We start from the raw sequence: 17,330 nt of genomic DNA, 5'->3' as shown, positions 1-17,330 counted from the left end.
CGCGTGTGTTGTTCTGTGCAACACACTGCAAAAAGTCAGTGTTCAAAAACAAGAAAAAATAATTAAAATAATTAGGGACATTTTATTTGAACTAAGCCAAATGATCTGCCAATAGAACAAGAACATTTGGCTTGTCAAGACTTTCCAAAACAAGTAAAATTAGTTAATCTCAATTAACCCAAAAATACCTTAAAATAAGTATATTCTCACTAATAACAAGTGTACTTTTCTTGGTAGGAAAAAAAGAGACCTTTTTGCGCAATATGTTGAAAAATATTCTTAAATTAAGTAAAAGCTAGTGCCATTATCTTGACATAATGATATGCGCTCGGCATTACATTTCTTGAAACCAGCAAATTTATACTAATTTATTGTTCTTAATGGAAAGGCAACAAGGCAACCGCTTGTTACTCTCGGGGTTTGCTAGCCGCTCAGGCAAATCATATTGTCTAAAAATGCATTTTTCCATTGATAACATGACATCATCGCGCCGAGTGCGTGCTCTTTCAGCCAATTAGTGCGCATATATACAGCCGGCCCCCCCGGCCAACATTTTTTTATAATTTTTTTGTAATTTTGAGGAATTTATCTGAATGTGCATGAACTATTTCAGTTTCAAATGTCAAATGTTAAATGTTTAAATATTAACTGTCAGTTTACTGTACTGTGCCAACTGTAATACTATATGAGTACGTATTTTTTATTGTTTCATTGAAAATAAAACAGCAAAGTCCATTTGGCTGTCATCTGTTTTAATTATGTAACACAATTGTGTAAAAATCGTGATTTTTTTTTTCATGCTTGAAATAAGAAACTATTACTTTAACAACGCAGTTGTATTCTTGTGAGTGTTGACACAGCTTTGCAACAGTTGATATTCTAGTTTCAATCATGTTTTGCTCAATATAGGTCATCAAATCTCAGCAACAAACTGTAATATCTTACTGAGATCATTCAGGACCAAACCCTTAAAACAAGTAAAACACTCTAACATAAAATCTGCCTCGTGAGAATAATTATCTTATTAGACAGAAAATAAGCAAATATCACCCTTATTTGAGATATCTAATCTTACTTAGATTTCAGTTATTGCAGTGCAGTTGGTAAAATGTTCACAGTGTGGTGATGATGTCATTGATGGATTATGTCCATGGGCTGACTGCTCGTCTGTGCAAGCACTTAATTGGAAAATGAGAGAATTGTGCATGATTATATGAGGAGAAAAATACAGCTACATGCCTAATACAGTTTGTGTTGTCTTTGACGAGGACACAAATATGTCTTCTCTTTGCAGCTGACTGCTTTGCAGGCCAAGGTGCATTACCTGAGGTACCTCAGTGAGCTCCAACTTTACGGAGGGAGAGAGTTTCAATCAATACTTCTGGTAAGGCTGTCTTTTGAAATTTTGTTAGGCTTAACTAGGGTTGTACGCTATACCGGTATTAGTATAGTACAGGTGTCGGCAACCCGCGGCTCTAGAGCCGCATGCGGCTCTTTAGCGCCGCCCTAGTGGCTCTCTGGAGCTTTTTCAAAAATGTATGAAAAATGGAAAAAGTTGAGGGGAAAAAAATAGATTTTTTGTTTTAATATGGTTTCTGTAGGAGGACAGACATGACACAAACCTCCCTAATTGTTATAAAGCCCACTGTTTATATTAAACATGCTTCACTGATTCGAGTATTTGGCGAGCGCCGTTTTGTCCTACTAATTTTGGCAGTCCTTGAACTCACCTTAGTTTGTTTACATGTATATCTTTCTGCGACTTTCTAGGACGTGTTTTATGCCACTTATTTCTCTGTCTCATGTTGTCCACCAAACTTTTAACGTTGTGTATGAATCCACAAAGGTGAGTTTTGTTGATGTTACTGACTTGTGTGGAGTGCTAATCAGACATATTTGGTCACTGCATGACTGCGAGCTAATCGATGCTAACATGCTATTTAGGCTAGCTATATGTACATATTGCATAATTATGCCTCATTTGTAGCTATATTTGAGCTCATTTAATTTCCTTTAAGTCATATTAATTCAATTTATATCTCATGACACACTATCTGTATGTAATATGGCTTTTAATTTTTTGCGGCTCCAGACAGATTTGTTGTTGTATTTTTGGTCCAATAAGGCTCTTTCAACATTTTGGGTTGCCGACCCCTGGTATAGTACCACGATACTAATGAATCATATTCGGTAATGTACCGCTTCTAAAAAGTATCGGGTCACCCCCGTCGTCGTCACGTCATGGCATTCATTGCTGGTTTATGAGTCGAGGAGCATGTTCGGCAGCGCACAATCAAGGAGTACTTACAAGTAGACACAGTGTGTAGACAGAAAAGGGAGAACAAATGCATTTTGGCTTAAAAACTAACGATAAAGGTGAAGTTATAACACTGAAACGCCCTCAGGAAGAGGTGCTTTAAGACATGGCTCGCTAACTAGGAGCTAACGTACTTCTAAATCACTAATCCTTGTCTCCATGGCGACAAATAAAGTACGTTTCTTACAAGTATCATCCCTGCAGGACGAGGAATAGCTAAACATGCTTCACTACACACCGTAGCTCAACGGCGCCAAAATGTAAACAAACACCATGGGTGGATCTACACCTAACATCCACTGTAATGATACCAAGTACAGTAGTGTATCTAGTCGATTTTACTATGATTACATCGATTTTTTTTAGCACCACAAAATCTCCTTTCGTTTTTTAAAAATAGTTTATAAACTCAGGAAATATGTCCCTGGACACATGAGGACTTTGAATATGATCCTAAAACTACTTGGTATCGGATTGATACCCAAATGTGTGGTATCATCCAAAACTAATTTAAAGCATCCAAACAACAGAAGAAAGAGTGATTACTACATTTTAACAGAAGTGTAGATAGAACAGGCATAAGAGGTGTTTCACAGTGGTTAAGTAGTTATTTAAGTAATAGATCTCAATATGTGGAAATTATTAAGACTAAATCACAGCCAAGAAGAGTAACTTGTGGGGTTCCACAAGGCTTGGAATTGGGACCTAAGTTATTCATACTTTATTTAAATGATATTTGTTCAGTATCTAATACAGTGAAATGTATTATGTTTGCAGATGATACAAATGTATTTTGTTCAGGAGAAGACTTGAAGGAAGTGTTGAGGATAATAGAGGTTGAGTTGCTTCAGCTAAAAAAATGGTTTGATATTAATAAGTTATCATTAAATGATAAGAAAACTAAGTGTATAGTGTTGAGTGGTGCAAGGACAAATTGTGAAGCAAAATTAAACCAAAATCAAGTGGAAATTGATAGAGTACAGTATATGAAACTAAATTCTTGGGAATAATAATTGATCATAAATTATGTTGGAAACCGCAGATTGAATATATAAAGGGAAACATATCCAAATCCATTGCTATTCTTTATAAAGTAAGACACATGCTGAATAAGAAATGTCTGCATATGTTATATTATTATTTTCTTTTTCCATATGTAACATATTGTGTTGAAGTTTGGGGAAATGTTTATAGAACAAACATAGACCCAATAATTAAACTTCAAAAAATGATAATTAGAATAATACACAAGTTGTGCTACTATGAACATACCAATCCATTATTTATAAGTTCTAATGTGTTAACATTTTCCGATATTGTGTTTTTAAAAACAATGAAAATTGTGTTTCGAGTAAAGAACAACAGCCTTGCAGCTTGTATTATTAGGTTGTTCAAATTAAGAGGAGAAAACTATAATTTACGGGGGATATTGATTTTTGAAATATGTAACGTAAGAACGAATATAAAATACATATGTATTTCAGTTTTAGGAGTTAAATGGTGGAACAAGCTCGGTGATGAGTTGAAAACATGTAGTCTTTTGTTAAGGTATAAGAAAGCCTTGAAAGGTGAAATAATGAAAAATTATACGATATAGCAACGATTACTTTCATGATTCATCCCATTGATTTTTTGAATGTTGATCTTCCAGGCAATCTAATTTTCAGTGAATGTATAGGATAGGCAGTGTTGGGTTAGTTACTGAAAACCAGTAACTACTTACAGTTACTAGTTACTTTATTTCAAAAGTAACTCAGTTACTAACTCAGTTACTTAAACCAAAAAGTAATGCGTTACTGTGAAAAGTAACTATTTAGTTACTTATATATTTTTTTTTTTTAATTTTAAGGCCCCATTTAATGCCCTTTTAGCCTTCATTTTAGTACTGTTATTGCACTGGAGAATAATACAATCTAAGGCTGCAGCTAACGATTATTTTTCTATCGATTAATCTATAGATTATTTTTTTCGATTAATCGGTTAATCTATAGATTATTTTTTTCGATTAATCTATAGATTATTTTTCCTTTTACCGATTCTTTTTTTATTTAAAATGAAGATGAAAAAATAAATGTTGGCCAGTTTTTTCAAAAGGAATGACTTTTATTTACAAAAAAAAAAGTATGGCCACTCAGTCAACATTGACAACAACATGACAAAATATTCTGTAACAATGTAAACATTTAAAACTTTTAACATTTAACCAAATTAAAAGTAGCTTATTTGCTTTTTAATGTGCAAATATAAAAGTAAACATCCAGTGCAAATCTTAATATTCTGCAATAGTATAAGCATTTCTAAAGTAAAAGTATTGCTTATTTTGCTTTAAAATGTGCAAAAATAAAGATAAACATCCAATACAAAAAAGTGCAAAACGAAATATTCTGTAACAGTGTAAACATTTCAACAAAAGTAAAAGTATTGCTTATTTTGCTTAATAACACAACAATGATATTATGATTAAAGTGAAAGTTAATTGTTCGTTTGTACATGGTATATGTAATTGTTAATGTTGTAAAAGGTATTTGCACAACTAATTAACGTTAGCGTTAAAGAGGAGCGCGTATTTGTAAACACTGAACAGGCTTGCCAAACGCGCCTCTCAGAGCGAAACAGTGTTTTAGTTTATGAATTTACAACGCAGATACAAATGACACATTCATGATTTTGTGTAATGATGACAACGTATACTCACGCGGACGATTGACTAGTTGATGGTGATGGCAAGAACGCTGTCGGGTGTTTTCTTTTCAAATGTTCATTCATAGCCGTTGTGCTGCTATGATAGGCCATTTCCGCTCGACACAGTGTGCATACAACAACTGTCAAGTGTTTTGCTTTTTTTGCTGTGCTTATCCCACACTTGAAGGGATGTACCAATGCTGAATGTGGCTTCTGGATTTCACTCAAAAGACCAGACCGTAGTTACTTTTTCCTTTTATTTTCCTTTAGTTTGCAACAGTTTTTCCAACGAAGAAACAGCTTATTTTTTCTTCTTTAGTCTTTTTAGCAGTCTTTAGCAGTGTTAGTAGACTTTAGTTTCTTTAGCTGTCATTAGCTGTCTTTAGTAGCCTTTAGCTTCTTTAGTAGGTGAAAAACCTTTAAGGACAAAACACCACAAGATTAACATGCTGTAAAAAAATCAATCAATTATCAATCCCATAATTTACAACTATTAATTAGGCTATCAAACTCTTAACCATTAAACAAGTGCAAGAAAATGGACACATCTTTTCCCTTTAAGTTAAAACAGATTTTAAATAAATTGTCTCAACATAAATGCACCAAGATACATATAAAATACATTTAAACCCAGAAACACAATAGATAAATGCAACAGAAAACCCAATATGCAAATACATAAATACCTAACCAATTAACCACCTATTTAGATACATATTTAAAATCCATATTCAATATAAATATATTATTAATTTAGCAGTGAAACACTCAATCTTAAACGCTGTCTACTGGTAGAAAAATGCCCCTTTTTCTATACCCTCACCAGCAGCCAATGATCCAACACAGATAAATCCAACACTTTAAATTGAGCGACTTCACCCTCCTGATGAAGCAAACTGCTCCAACATTTATCAAACTAAGCAAAGAATATCAACACTATTCCCCCCCCCACCCCCATCTCACCAGCGCAACAGGTGCGCCACACCCACGAAGAGAAATATTAAATCTTACATACTTTTGGCACAACTCTGGGTTATCTGTAATGAACTAAACCTTTTTCCACTCTGCGCTGGCGTCTTTTGTACTCCTTGATTTGACAAAGCTGTCTAATTACTGGCCTCGCGCACCAGCAGATGATTATACCTGCGCGTGAACGTAAACTGATCGGCTCTGATTTTATAAACCGACTGGCCGAAATAATGCCGAATTATATACATTTCCTGGGGTTGCCTAGGTGAATAGGGATGCAGATGTGCTCTAAGATAAAATATAATTTTATTAAGTGGGGTTTGGCTGGTTGCTAAACAGCCACGGTTGCGAGCTCGCGCGTCAGCTGACGAGACAGCTGTTCACCGCTACAACATTATTAGGCCGTTTATTGAAATACTCCCACACTTTTGACGACTTTTGGCGTGCTTTTTTCCCCTCGCTCGCACCGCTCGCATCATCTGCTTTGCGCTCCGCCATGACGGCAGTGTGACGTAAATATGCGACGCGTCGAAGCATAAAAACCGCGTCGACGTATTTACGTAACCGATGACGTCGACTACGTCGACGCGTCATTTCAGCCTTAATACAATCTGTTGATCAAGTTGACATGCATTTGCATCACTGAACTCTGCTAAGCAATGTGCTCTACATACAACACACAAAGACAAAGATATGTTTTAAAGGGCCAATTTGTTTCAGACCAGAACAAATTGACAAAACTATTTTAAATAGCTGCAACTTAACATACATAAGTAACAAACAGCATAATAACAACATAGCTGTAAAACAAGAAAGGCACACACTACATACATAAAGCCTAACCAGGCGTTTTCTCAAGGAATTCTGAAATAAAATCATGTCTGAAGCCCAGAACACTCTACACATTTCCCCACTTAGTTTAGAGAAAAGGAAATATTAGCCTGGCCCACTAGTATCCCTCTTTAGGTTTGTGAACTTTATAGTCTAAACATTTAGAGTGATGTGATAATCAAACACTCTAAAAGTTTAAAATGAAAGAGTATATAAGAGAATTGACAGAGTGTGTGTACCTTCAGTGTGCAGTGCCTCATTAAAATCCAGCCGCTGTTGGACGTGGAGGTGAAGTGTGTGTCTCTTTACTAGCTTCGTTGAAGCATGTTGTTTTTGTCGCTGTTTCAGCATATTTGAAACTTACATTCAACTAAAATGTTCTTTTCTTTGTGGTCGATAAAAGAAACGTACTGAAAATATCTCCATTTTAAGAAACTCGGCTTCGGGGTTCGCCATGACGTCTTGATAGTAGACACAGACACGCCCCCTCCCACACACACACACACACACACACGTACACACAGACAGCGCGCGGCGCGCCTCTTTTTTGTCGCCTCTTCAGCAGCGCTGCAACACTCAGATCTTCTCAGTTTCTAGCCGATACTACATAAAAAATAACGCAAAATAACGCAGTAACGCATCATGTAGTAACGGTAACGGAGTTACTGAATATAAATATATACTTTGTAACGCGTTAGTCCCAACACTGAGGATAGGCAAATATAATCAATCCTTTTTCGGTCATTCTTTTTCTTTTTGTGTGTGTATGTGTATGATTGTTAATATGTATAATCTGCGCTGTTAAATTGATCACACAAAATGGTTGATTATATGACCAAAATAAACGTATTTCATAAAAAAATAAAAAACGTATTTCATTTTAAACATGTTAAAAAAGAAAGTAAGCAGATATTAACAGTACATGAACAAGTAGATTAATAATCAATTTTCTACCACTCGTCCTTAATAATGTTGACAAAATTATAGAATGATAAATGACACAATATGTTACTGCATATGTCAGCAGACTAAATTAGGAGCCTTTGTTTGTTTACTTACTAAAAAAGACAAGTTGTCTAGTATGTTTGCTATTTTATTTAAACATTTAAACATTAAACATTAAACATATGTTTAATGTACCGTAAGATATTTTGTTAAAATAAAGCCAATAATGCAATTTTTTGTGGTCCCCTTTATTTAGAAAAATACCAAAAAGTACCAAAAAGTACCGAAAAGTATCAAAATATATTTTGGTACCGGTGCCGGTACCAATGTTTGGTATCGGGTCAACCCTAGGCTTAACTGAGGGTAACACATTCGAAACTGACTTGAATCGACTCCTGTTTTGCGCAGCAAGGCGAGAAGCAGACCGACGTGACGTTGTTAGTGGGCCCTCGTTACGGCATCAGTCACGTGATCAATACCAGGACCAACCTGGTGGCTCTGTTGGCTGACTTCAGCCACGTGAACCGGATCGAGATCCTCACCGAGGATGAAAACAATGTACGGCTGGAGCTGCATGTTCTGGATGTCCGGGTGAGCAGCGTCTTGCCTTAAAAGTACTTTTTCTTATTATTATTAATAAAAAAAAAATTTAAAATCACTTTTCTCTTAATTCTGTCCCCTAAAAGCCCATCACACTCATCATGGAGTCAAACGATGCAATGAACCTGGCCTGCCTTACCGCAGGCTACTATCGCCTCCTAGTGGACTCAAGGAGATCTATTTTCAATATGGCCCACTACAACAGCCCAATGGGCGATGACAACAGTAAGTCTTTTTTATTTTTTTATTTTTTTTATTTTATTGCAAAACCTCTCTTTTTTTATTCACAGTCTGCCTGTAATTTTTTGTGTGTTTATGTGGTAATACATTTGGTAACACTTTAGTATGGGGAACATTTGAACCATTAATTAGTTGCTTATTAACATGCAAATTAGTAACATATTGGCTGTTAATTAATCATTATTAAGTACTTATTAATGCCTTATTCTGCATGGCCTTATTATACAACCAGTAAGCCATTAACTAAGAGTTTATCCTAACCCTAACCCCAACCCCAACCCTAACCTTCTGGAGGAAAGTTCTGTGGTCAGATGAAACAAATAATGAGCTGTTATCCAGCAATATGTTTGGAGGAGAAAAGGTGAGGCCTTTAATCCCGGGAACACCCTTCCTACCGTCAAGCATGGTGGTGTTATTATTATGCTCTGGGCTTGTTTTGCTGCCAATGGAACTGGTGCTTTACAGAGAGTAAATGGGACATTTAAAAAGGAGGATTACCTCCAAATTCTTCAGGACAAACTAAAATCATCAGCCCGGAGGTTGGGTCTTGGGCACAGTTGGGTGTTCCAACACTACAATGACCCCAAACACACGTCAAAAGTGGTAAAGGAATGGCTAAATCAGGCTAGAATAAAGGTTTTAGAATGGCCTTCCCAAAGTCCTGACGTGTGGACAATGCTGAAGAAACAAGTTCATGTCAGAAAACCAACAAATTTAGCTGAACTGCACCAATTTTGTCAAGAGGAGTTGTCAGCATTTCAACCAGAAGCTTGCCAGAAGCTTGTGGATGGCTACCAAAAGCCCCTTATTGCAGTGAAACTTTCCAAGGGACATGTAACCATATATTAACATTGCTGTATGTATACTTTTGACCCAGCAGATTTGGTCACATTTTCAGTTGACCCATAATAAATTCATAAAAGAACCAAACTTCATGAATGTTTTTTGTGACCAACAACTAGTGCTCCAATCACTATCACAAAAAAAAAAGAGTTGTAGAAATTATTGGAAACTCAAGACAGCCATGACATTATGTTCTTTACAAGTGTATGTAAACTTTTGACCACGACTGTATTTATTATGTCGTGAGCCACAGGCACTAAATATTAACCCGATGAATGAAAACTTTCCCCTGCAGGCCAGGATCGCATCCTGGAATGGCCATACAGCACATCCTTCGGGGACAGCGAGGAGCTGTCAACCAGCCGGGCGGAGCTCTACAGGGACTCTCAATATCCGGATAACGGGCCAAAAGAAAACAGCCTCTCGTCTTACTTTCATCATTCTCGAAACCCCGACAGAAACCCGGAGACACGACAAAGTCCAGTGCCTCCTCCTCTACCTCCCGCCACCAGACACAAACCCCAAGACTCACCTCGTAGTGCCAAAGTGTCGTTTATTTTCGGAGGTGACCCACCTTTGAACAAGCCCAGGAATTTAGGCTATGAACAACTCCAGGAGGACGCTGAAGAACCTGGGCATAGTTCACCATACTTGCACAATACAGACTTTGGAGTCCAGGACAGAGTGCCCTTTCAATTCAGTGGTCTGACGCATGTCTACAGCAACATAATAACCGAGGAAGGTGGCGAGGAGCCGTTGTTAAGAGATCTGTTCTACCGTGACACGACAGACGATGCGGAAGATGACGACGAGGCTTCCTGTGAAGAGGACTCCACTGGGGGAACACCATTGGGGGAAGCGGAAAGAGGATTGGCAACGGCGGCGAGCAAAACTACCTTCCTCAGCTTCTCCGGTTCTACTGATGACATCATTGACCTTACTGCCCTGCCACCGCCTGAGGGCGATGACGCCGTCGACGACGATGAGGATGACTCGCTTTTACAGACGCTTAACCTCGCAATCGCCGCCCCTCCACCGGGCTTTCGGGACAGTTCGGACGAGGACACGGTACCCGAGGGCAGGCTACTAAGCCTGCAAGATAACGACGATATTCCGGTCTCATTAATTGATGCAGTCCCGACTCAGGCGGAGGGAGGAGGAGAGGGGAAGAGGCAGCTGGAGAACACAGTTGTGAACACTCTGCAGGCACTTGAGGCTTTGTCTGTCTCTGAACAGAGACCTCCGCCACCACGTCCGCAAACCAGCAGTAACCATTCAGGTCCGTTGATATTTGAACTCTCAACTAAGAATGGGCGATATGGTCTAAAATCTACATTGCGATATATATTGCAGCTTCGTGCGATAACAATTTGTATCACAGTATAATACAGTATTTGGCATATAAAAAGTAATAGAGCGATTTCAAAACGGCTTTTAATTTGTCTGTTGACGTATGCGGTATCATAGTGCTTCATTGTATTATTTTCTATAAACTGTTCATAATCTACTTGCTAATTTACTGTTGTTTGGTTACTTTCTGTTGTAACATGTTTGTATCTACACTTCTTAAAATGTAATATGCACGTATCCCTCTCTCATTTGGATACTTAACATCAGTTTTGGGCAATACTACAAATTTGAGTTTAGATCCAGTAGTTGCAGGGGCAGTATTGGTAATACCAATGCTGATACTTTAAATTTACAAGAATGATTACAAGTATATTTAGGCAAAAACACAGCATGACAGTGTTACAATATCGATTACATATTTAAGTTATTACCTTATTCCCTGATATTATTAACAATATTCTGAGCAAAACAAAGTCAACAGAGCAAAATAACTAAACATAAGTAAAAACTACTATTTGCTCTGAATCCAATCCTTTGGTTTTACCCCTTTAAAGTCCTCCAGAGTCCAAGGACTTAGTTCCTGAGTTTGTAAACAATAACAGAAACGACCCAAAAAATTGTGATAGTAAAAAAACATTGAAATTAATCGCATTGACCATTTATTGGTACTAAACTTGGTATTGTTACTGTCGATATTTGTGTCGATCTGCTCACCCCTGTTTACATTCAAGAGCACTAGCTTAGCGGTTAGCATGGTTTCTTGTATTCTCCTACAACATATGTAGCATGTTTAGCCATTCCTCGTACTCCAGTGATAATGGTACTTGTAAAAACCGTAGCTTATTTGCCCCCATTGAGGCGAGGTTTAGTGATTTAGACCATTGAAGGAGGCTTGCTAGCGAGGACTGTACCTTTCATTGAGAACGCGTTATTTTCACTTGTCGTTGTCAAATACACAGCTAAAATGTGTCATCAACATGCATTATCACGATAGTATCTGTCCAAATGTATATCATTTATAAAGTAAATTATCGATATTGCGCAAACCCATTCTCCACAAAGAATGTTGTTTCTTCAATCATTCTTGTATATGCCTTTAAAAATATTTCTCTCTTCTAGGGGTTTACCCATCTCAAGGCCTTAGCCCGGGGTCTTCATCTGACTCCGGAAATGAGACTAACTCTTCAGAAATGACCGAACTTTCTGAGCTGGCTGCTACTCACCGACTCAGTGAGAGCCACATGCGCCTCCTGGTGGCCACGAGGGAGGGGTACCAACCTTTACTGGAAGAGAAAACAGAGTTTCCGGTTTCTCCCAGTGCTGAAGGAACAACCCTGAAGAAATCCCGTAGTCCACAGCATCTCCGACCACCCGCCGTTCCTCCGAGACGTAGCCCACATTTGAACACAACGTCATTACGGCCAGCCAGCGTGGAAGGAAGATCTCACTCAAACCTTTCCTCCACTCTCCAGCGTCCCAGTTCCACAACGCCAGGTGGCAAGCATCACAAAAAGTCTGCCGACTCAAGCGGGAAGTATAACACCTTTAGCACAAGAGAAGGCTACCGAGGTGGAAGTAGTGGAAACCTCCATCTTGAATTCAATCAGCGTACCTCATTTTGTGATCGAGGAGAAAGCCAAAGAAGACACGATTTACTTTTGGAGGAAAATTCCCAAGCTGAGGGCCATGATGCGAGCAGCCATAGAATTCCCCGTCCCGCTTTCTCAACATCTGATCGGCTTTTAGATGGGACAACTCTTGGAGGGTGCTCTGCAGATAATAGAGGTGTTGAGGAAGACGAACATCTGGTTGTAGCATCATTGTTGTCTCCGACTAAAAAACCCAGATTGGGGGGTTCTGACCAAGGATCAGACATACAGAATGACCATCAGCCTATTTCAAGACAGCAGAGTGTTGCACGGTTGTGTGAGTATCATCTTGCAAAAAGGATTTCAAACTTACAGGGTGAAGCTCAAAGTTCTCTTCAGGGCTCCCTGTGCTCGTCACTGGATGCTGGAGGCAGTGCAAACAGCAGCGTCTGCGCCACCCCAACAGACTCACCGCTTGGTCCGGGCGCCATTGAGTACAAGCACCACCGGATGCAAAGGCACCCACTGTCTAGCTCCTCTTCATCATTACTCAGGGTCCTAAACTATGAAGAACTTAAACCTGGACAGAGCCCCCAAGCAAAAGATGTTCACCCCCACGCAGACCCGGCCCTCCTTCGGAAAATGCTGCCCAATATTCATGCTCCTTCTACGGGGGCTGATCCAGGCCGTCCCTCGTCAGCAACGCCTTCAAAGCACAAAGAGACAATTACGAGCAAAAAGCCGTGTTTGAAGGGCCCAAACCAGAAAGAAGGCAGTGAGGCATACAGACAATTGATCAACTACCTAACAGTAAGCCAAATGCACCAAGGAGGAAAGTTACACAGTGCAGGAATGGGGGGAGGTGTAAAAAAGGACACTCGTCGCTATATCACAAGCAACCCTCAGCTGGTCGAAATGGTTAAGAATCGAGGGAACACAATCGCTCGATGCCAGTGTATGCCATCCTCCATGTCGTCTCCTTTTGTTCGCCCAAATCTGGTAAATCCAAATGCCTTGCAACTGACAAATAGGGATCAAAAGCCGTACCACTCTGCCACTCTTCCTGCCAAACTAAAACGAAACCCTGATATGTACACTCAGGGCCCAAATGATAGGTTAGATGTGAGGCATGGAAATGCTGAGAGGAGAAGCTCCTTTTCTGGACTAGAAAGTGAGCTTGAGAGGAGCGCTATGGACCCGGAGCACTTTTTGTCACTCTACAAGAAAGATGAGGGCGGAGGGACCGTTAGCAGACCACCACCTCGTTCAAGAAGCCAACCAAGTGGAGGCACAGATGACTGGTTCAGATCAGACCCAAGAGAAAGGCAAGCATTCCGTCAACCCTCCTGTCTCAGTGGTCAGCGAGCAGACCTCAACAGCCTCTCGTTAGGAAGGGGTCCTTCCGCTTTCACCAGGCAGGCATCCACTGGGACTACGGGCGGAATTTCCTCTCCACCACACCATCCCCAGTCTCCACTTCCTTCTGTTTTAATCCCAGCACAAGGCAACACTGCATCTAGCCACTCTGGATACCCACAAAATGCCATCCACTCGACAATGTCACGCCCAAACCAGAACTACATTCATGCCATCAGCCCGATCCCGCCACAATCAGATCCCGTCAGCAATTACTCACAAAGGGGCCGGGAACTAAAACGCAGCTCCAGCAATATTACCAATAGTTCCAGTAGTGTTGAAGTCCTGTTTGAAAATTCCGGCCGAAGCCAGAGCCAACAGCCCTTGTCACCATCTGTGCCCCAGCAAGGAGACACTAAAGTCCACAGGAGGCCCGCGAGGAAACGTCTCTCCAAGAGTTACTCACAAGGCTCTGTGTCATCCCACACTACATGCTGGTCCTCAGGTAGCAGACGGGCTTCTGTAGCATTTCCTTTGCAGAAAGATCATAAACAAATTAAGGGCTCTCAAAAACTGGACACTAGTCCTTGGAGGTGCAATGGACCTTTTAGCTACTGTTTCTTCAAACGTAAAAGTGAGGGAGAAGACGATGACGAGTGGGAGACAACAAGACAAAGCCGTGGGGGGAGCAACATGGGCAATGACTGTGCCGCTTCATTGGCGATCTTCCCCTGTGGCTCAGCAGTGGATGCAGCTGGAGAGCAGCTGTATGGTGAGGTCCTCAACAACATGAGCTTTAGCGACCGCCTGTCGCGGGTCAACGCCCTCAAGGACCGCATGTATAGCTTCCCTTCTGGCTTCACAGACGTCCGCCGCGACACCAGCGAGCTCATTGCGCTGGTTAGGTCCAGCATAGGACGCTGCGACCGTGGTGCCCAAATGCCAATGCAGGAAGTGTCTCAGTCCAAGCAGCTCCTTTCAGTGGAGTCCAAAGAGTTAGGTCGTGCCTGCAGGCGAATGGCACAGGCGCACAGCAGCCCTGAAGAGATGTTGCTCGCTGTGACTTGCAGCTTCCAGGTGCTGTGTTGTCTCTGCGAAGCTTGTATGTGTCTTGTGAAGGGACTCAGCGCCTCAGCCTCTCACCAACAAAGAGAGGTTGTTGCCAAGGTAGATGAGGTTGTTATGAACTATATCTGTTTACTTAAAGCGGCCGAGGCTGCAACTGTGGGAGCCCCAGGGGAGCAGAGCGTCAAGGCGCTGGTCAGACATTCTAGTACCATGTCCGCCATTGCTAACGCCCTCACGCGTTCTCTTAAAACGCTGCTTAGCAAGTAGAGTTTCCTATACTACGTTTGCTGTCTAGTGTGGCCTATGCAGTCAGCAGAAGTCTGTCTTGAACTCATTCCTAACTCTCGAGGCTGCTGCAGAAGTCGTATGTTTTTTTAATGCATGATCTGGGCAGGATTAACATCAAAGTAGGTATGTAAGACTTCTTACCATTATAACAAACTTAAAGGAGAACTGCACTTTTTTGGAATTTTGTTTATCATCCACAACCCCTATGGGAGATAAGAACATATGTTTTTCTCTTTTTGGTGAGATCGAAATAATGAAAAACTGCCAGTACGAGCTGGCTGACAATTCAGGCAATGGGGATTCATCCAATCGGCCAATTGTTTGGGTTCCGTCACGTGATTTCTTCCCAGAAGTGAAAACCAGTGGTGGTCAACCAAGCCAAGAGTACAAGTACAAAAGAGGCTTAAATCTTTCTGCAAAAAGCAGATTTGAGCAAAAAAAAAAAAATCAAACTATGCAATGGAATAGATCCCTATATTTTATCAAAAAAAGATTTGTCGAGTGATATCAAGGATTATACGCGGGTCGCCTTCCCGGACATATCAAACTACTGTGTGCTCCAGACATCATTATTCACGAAAAAAACAGATGTAACTTGGAAAAGCAAGGAGATCAAAAGTATAATGCTGAAAGATACAAACATCCCATCATTCGGCCTCCCTGTTTCATGTTCTTATTTGAAACATTTAGCAATAGTGCGGCATCTCAAAGTCTGCCAGTAGTGGGAGCAAACAGAGGAAGTGCTCTTTTCATTGTTGTTGTTGTTGATTTCACAAAACGCATAGCAATGAACGCTATGTGCCCCGTGAAATCAATGCGCCCTAGAAAGAAGTTATTATAATGCTTAAAATAATCAAAATGCTCTCATTATTACATGTAATCATGAATGTTCCTGTTATAGCATTACATACTATACATACTTACAGCATGTATAACAAACATGTTAGAGGTTTTTGGATGGTTTTTAGAGTGCTTTTCAGGTGGAATAGGTTGTATCCCCATTACCTGCATTATTAACCGCCTCTTACTAGTACTTTTTTTCTATGTAGAATGGACAAAATAGGGAAATACGTGTTTGTTCTTGTCTCACATTGGGATTGTGGATGATGGGCAACATTCTCCAAAAAGTTCAGTTTGCCTATAACTCCAACTTAAAATATGTTGAAAAGCAATCCTCACTTAACTTGCTTTTTCTTAATATTTTGATGTATATTTCCCGAGCCATACAGATGTAATATAATATGTACTAAGTAGAAATCCCTTTACCTGTGCATTATGTAACTTAGTTTTAAAATTATATATATATAAATATATATATATATATATATATATATATATATATATATATATATATATATATATGTATATATATTGTACATAGATACAGTTGTATTTATTTGCAGTTACAAGTATACATGCCATGCATTTATCTTTCACTTCCAAGTGCAGTTTTGCTACTGATGCATACAATTGTGAAACTCAGAAATAATTCTAACTGTACTAAATTCAAGGTTGTGTTTGTCAACATGAACGGTCCCTGTTGTGTTGGAATGTAATGATCATGCAATCTACTACAATTGCACCATATTTAACAGTGCTTTACATTTCACCTCTTGATTTCTTTATATAATAATAAGTATTATATACCGTAATAAGCTCTTGGAGAAAAAATTATTGTGTACTACTCTCATCACTACTATTTATAATGAATTTTAATTTGTGATGGAATATTTTCCATTTAAGACTGTATTAGTTGTATTCAAATTATTTTTACCTTTTTGTGTATTATCTGTTTTGGGATCACCTCCGTGCTTAAACGTTTGTAACTAAACACTATGTATCTAAATGCAGTGATGTCTTATGACAGGATACTTTTTTTAAAAAAGAAAAAAGAAAAAAATGCACAATCCTATTAAAACGAAATATTTTAAATATGTGTCTTGTTCCATCAATTTGTTATGCCTTAGCTTTTTGCTTGAAGTTGTGTTGTTGGTGATAGAGATATGACCTACGGGAACGAGTCAATTTCTTTTGAACGGCTCTTTTTTTCTCTTCTTTTTTTCAAATTTGTATGTATCTATTTATTTTTTATTCCATTTTTTTTTTTTGGTGATCCAAGTTTTTTTTAGGTACGGGAAAATGCAACATAGTGAATTGTCAACATTGTCAATGCATACATATGGGATGGAGGATGGGACCACCTTATGGAGTGTTTACAATGACAACAATATTGATTTATAATGAATGTTTCA

The 17,330-nt window shown here is 39.3% G+C and overlaps 1 protein-coding gene across 2 annotated transcripts in view; it reads left to right on the top strand.

Annotated features, from left to right (window-relative positions):
• LOC133622366 (FERM and PDZ domain-containing protein 4-like) overlaps positions 1–16,354 on the top strand; it is a 110,118-nt gene extending 93,764 nt beyond the window's left edge. For both annotated transcript variants that reach the window (XM_061985014.1, XM_061985013.1), the window contains exons 12-16: positions 1,295–1,384; positions 8,153–8,335; positions 8,431–8,569; positions 9,723–10,706; positions 11,897–16,354. In XM_061985014.1, coding sequence (XP_061840998.1) covers positions 1,295–1,384; positions 8,153–8,335; positions 8,431–8,569; positions 9,723–10,706; positions 11,897–15,057 — 4,557 coding nt within the window. In that variant the 3' untranslated portion in view covers positions 15,058–16,354. The remainder of the gene's footprint in view (positions 1–1,294; positions 1,385–8,152; positions 8,336–8,430; positions 8,570–9,722; positions 10,707–11,896) is intronic.
• Positions 16,355–17,330: the final 976 nt, after the last annotated feature.

Source organism: Nerophis lumbriciformis, linkage group LG23, assembly GCF_033978685.3.
Source record: "Nerophis lumbriciformis linkage group LG23, RoL_Nlum_v2.1, whole genome shotgun sequence".
Taxonomy (NCBI): Eukaryota; Metazoa; Chordata; class Actinopteri; order Syngnathiformes; family Syngnathidae; genus Nerophis; species Nerophis lumbriciformis.
Note: the sequence above shows the minus strand (reverse complement) of the source record. Positions and strands in the feature narration are given on the sequence as shown.